Consider the following 574-nt stretch of genomic DNA (forward strand, 5'->3'; position numbering starts at 1 on the left):
CCACATAACCAAGAGCTGAGGAATAATATTCTGGTCTTTCCTGAGCCTTTTGCTTCTCTGAGTTTAACATTCTTGTCCTCCATTTCCTCCACCAGGTCCATTCTGCCCTCTTCTCCAAATACCCTGTGCTCCCACAACTCTATCTTGTATGACCCGTGATTTTATGGGAAGCCCCTGCAGATAAACAAACAAAAAGAGAGAAACAGAAAGAAGTTAGAATACTTCTTTTTCTGGTCTCCACGTTGCAGGGCTTTTTTATCTTCTTTATTTCCTTTTAGTATAGCATCACATTTTGCTGATGGTTCTGTCTGCACACCCCTGTTTTTCCAGGTTCCAGTGAGTGGTCCCTCATTTTTCCTATCAAACTAGCGTTAGCAGTGGTGGAGCTCTTGTTTCTAATCCCAATTTATGCCATAATCTTTATGGTTTCCCTATATTCTCTCTTTCCATTGTAAGGGTTAGTGTCCTCAAATGATGTTAATTTTCCTCTCCGTTCCTTTCTGGGGGCATAGTTTTGTTTTTGTTTTTGTTTTGTTTTTTGCCATGATTTGCTCTATGATACCCCTTTAAGTCC

At 40.4% G+C, this 574-nt stretch overlaps 2 protein-coding genes across 14 annotated transcripts in view; one reads left to right on the forward strand and one right to left on the reverse strand.

Annotated features, from left to right (window-relative positions):
• Positions 1-574, forward strand: part of Bmpr1b (bone morphogenetic protein receptor type 1B) — a 393,795-nt gene that overhangs the window by 338,994 nt on the left and 54,227 nt on the right. The window lies entirely within an intron of this gene.
• LOC117283892 (glutamic acid-rich protein-like) overlaps positions 162-574 on the reverse strand; it is a 4,490-nt gene continuing 4,077 nt past the window's right edge. Inside the window, exon 4 of the mRNA XM_033757759.1 lies at positions 162-174. Coding sequence (XP_033613650.1) covers positions 162-174 — 13 coding nt within the window. The remainder of the gene's footprint in view (positions 175-574) is intronic.

The sequence above is a fragment of the Fukomys damarensis genome, unplaced genomic scaffold (assembly GCF_012274545.1).
Source record: "Fukomys damarensis isolate Sample0158 unplaced genomic scaffold, DMR_v1.0_HiC HiC_scaffold_32, whole genome shotgun sequence".
In the NCBI taxonomy this organism is placed as follows: domain Eukaryota; kingdom Metazoa; phylum Chordata; class Mammalia; order Rodentia; family Bathyergidae; genus Fukomys; species Fukomys damarensis.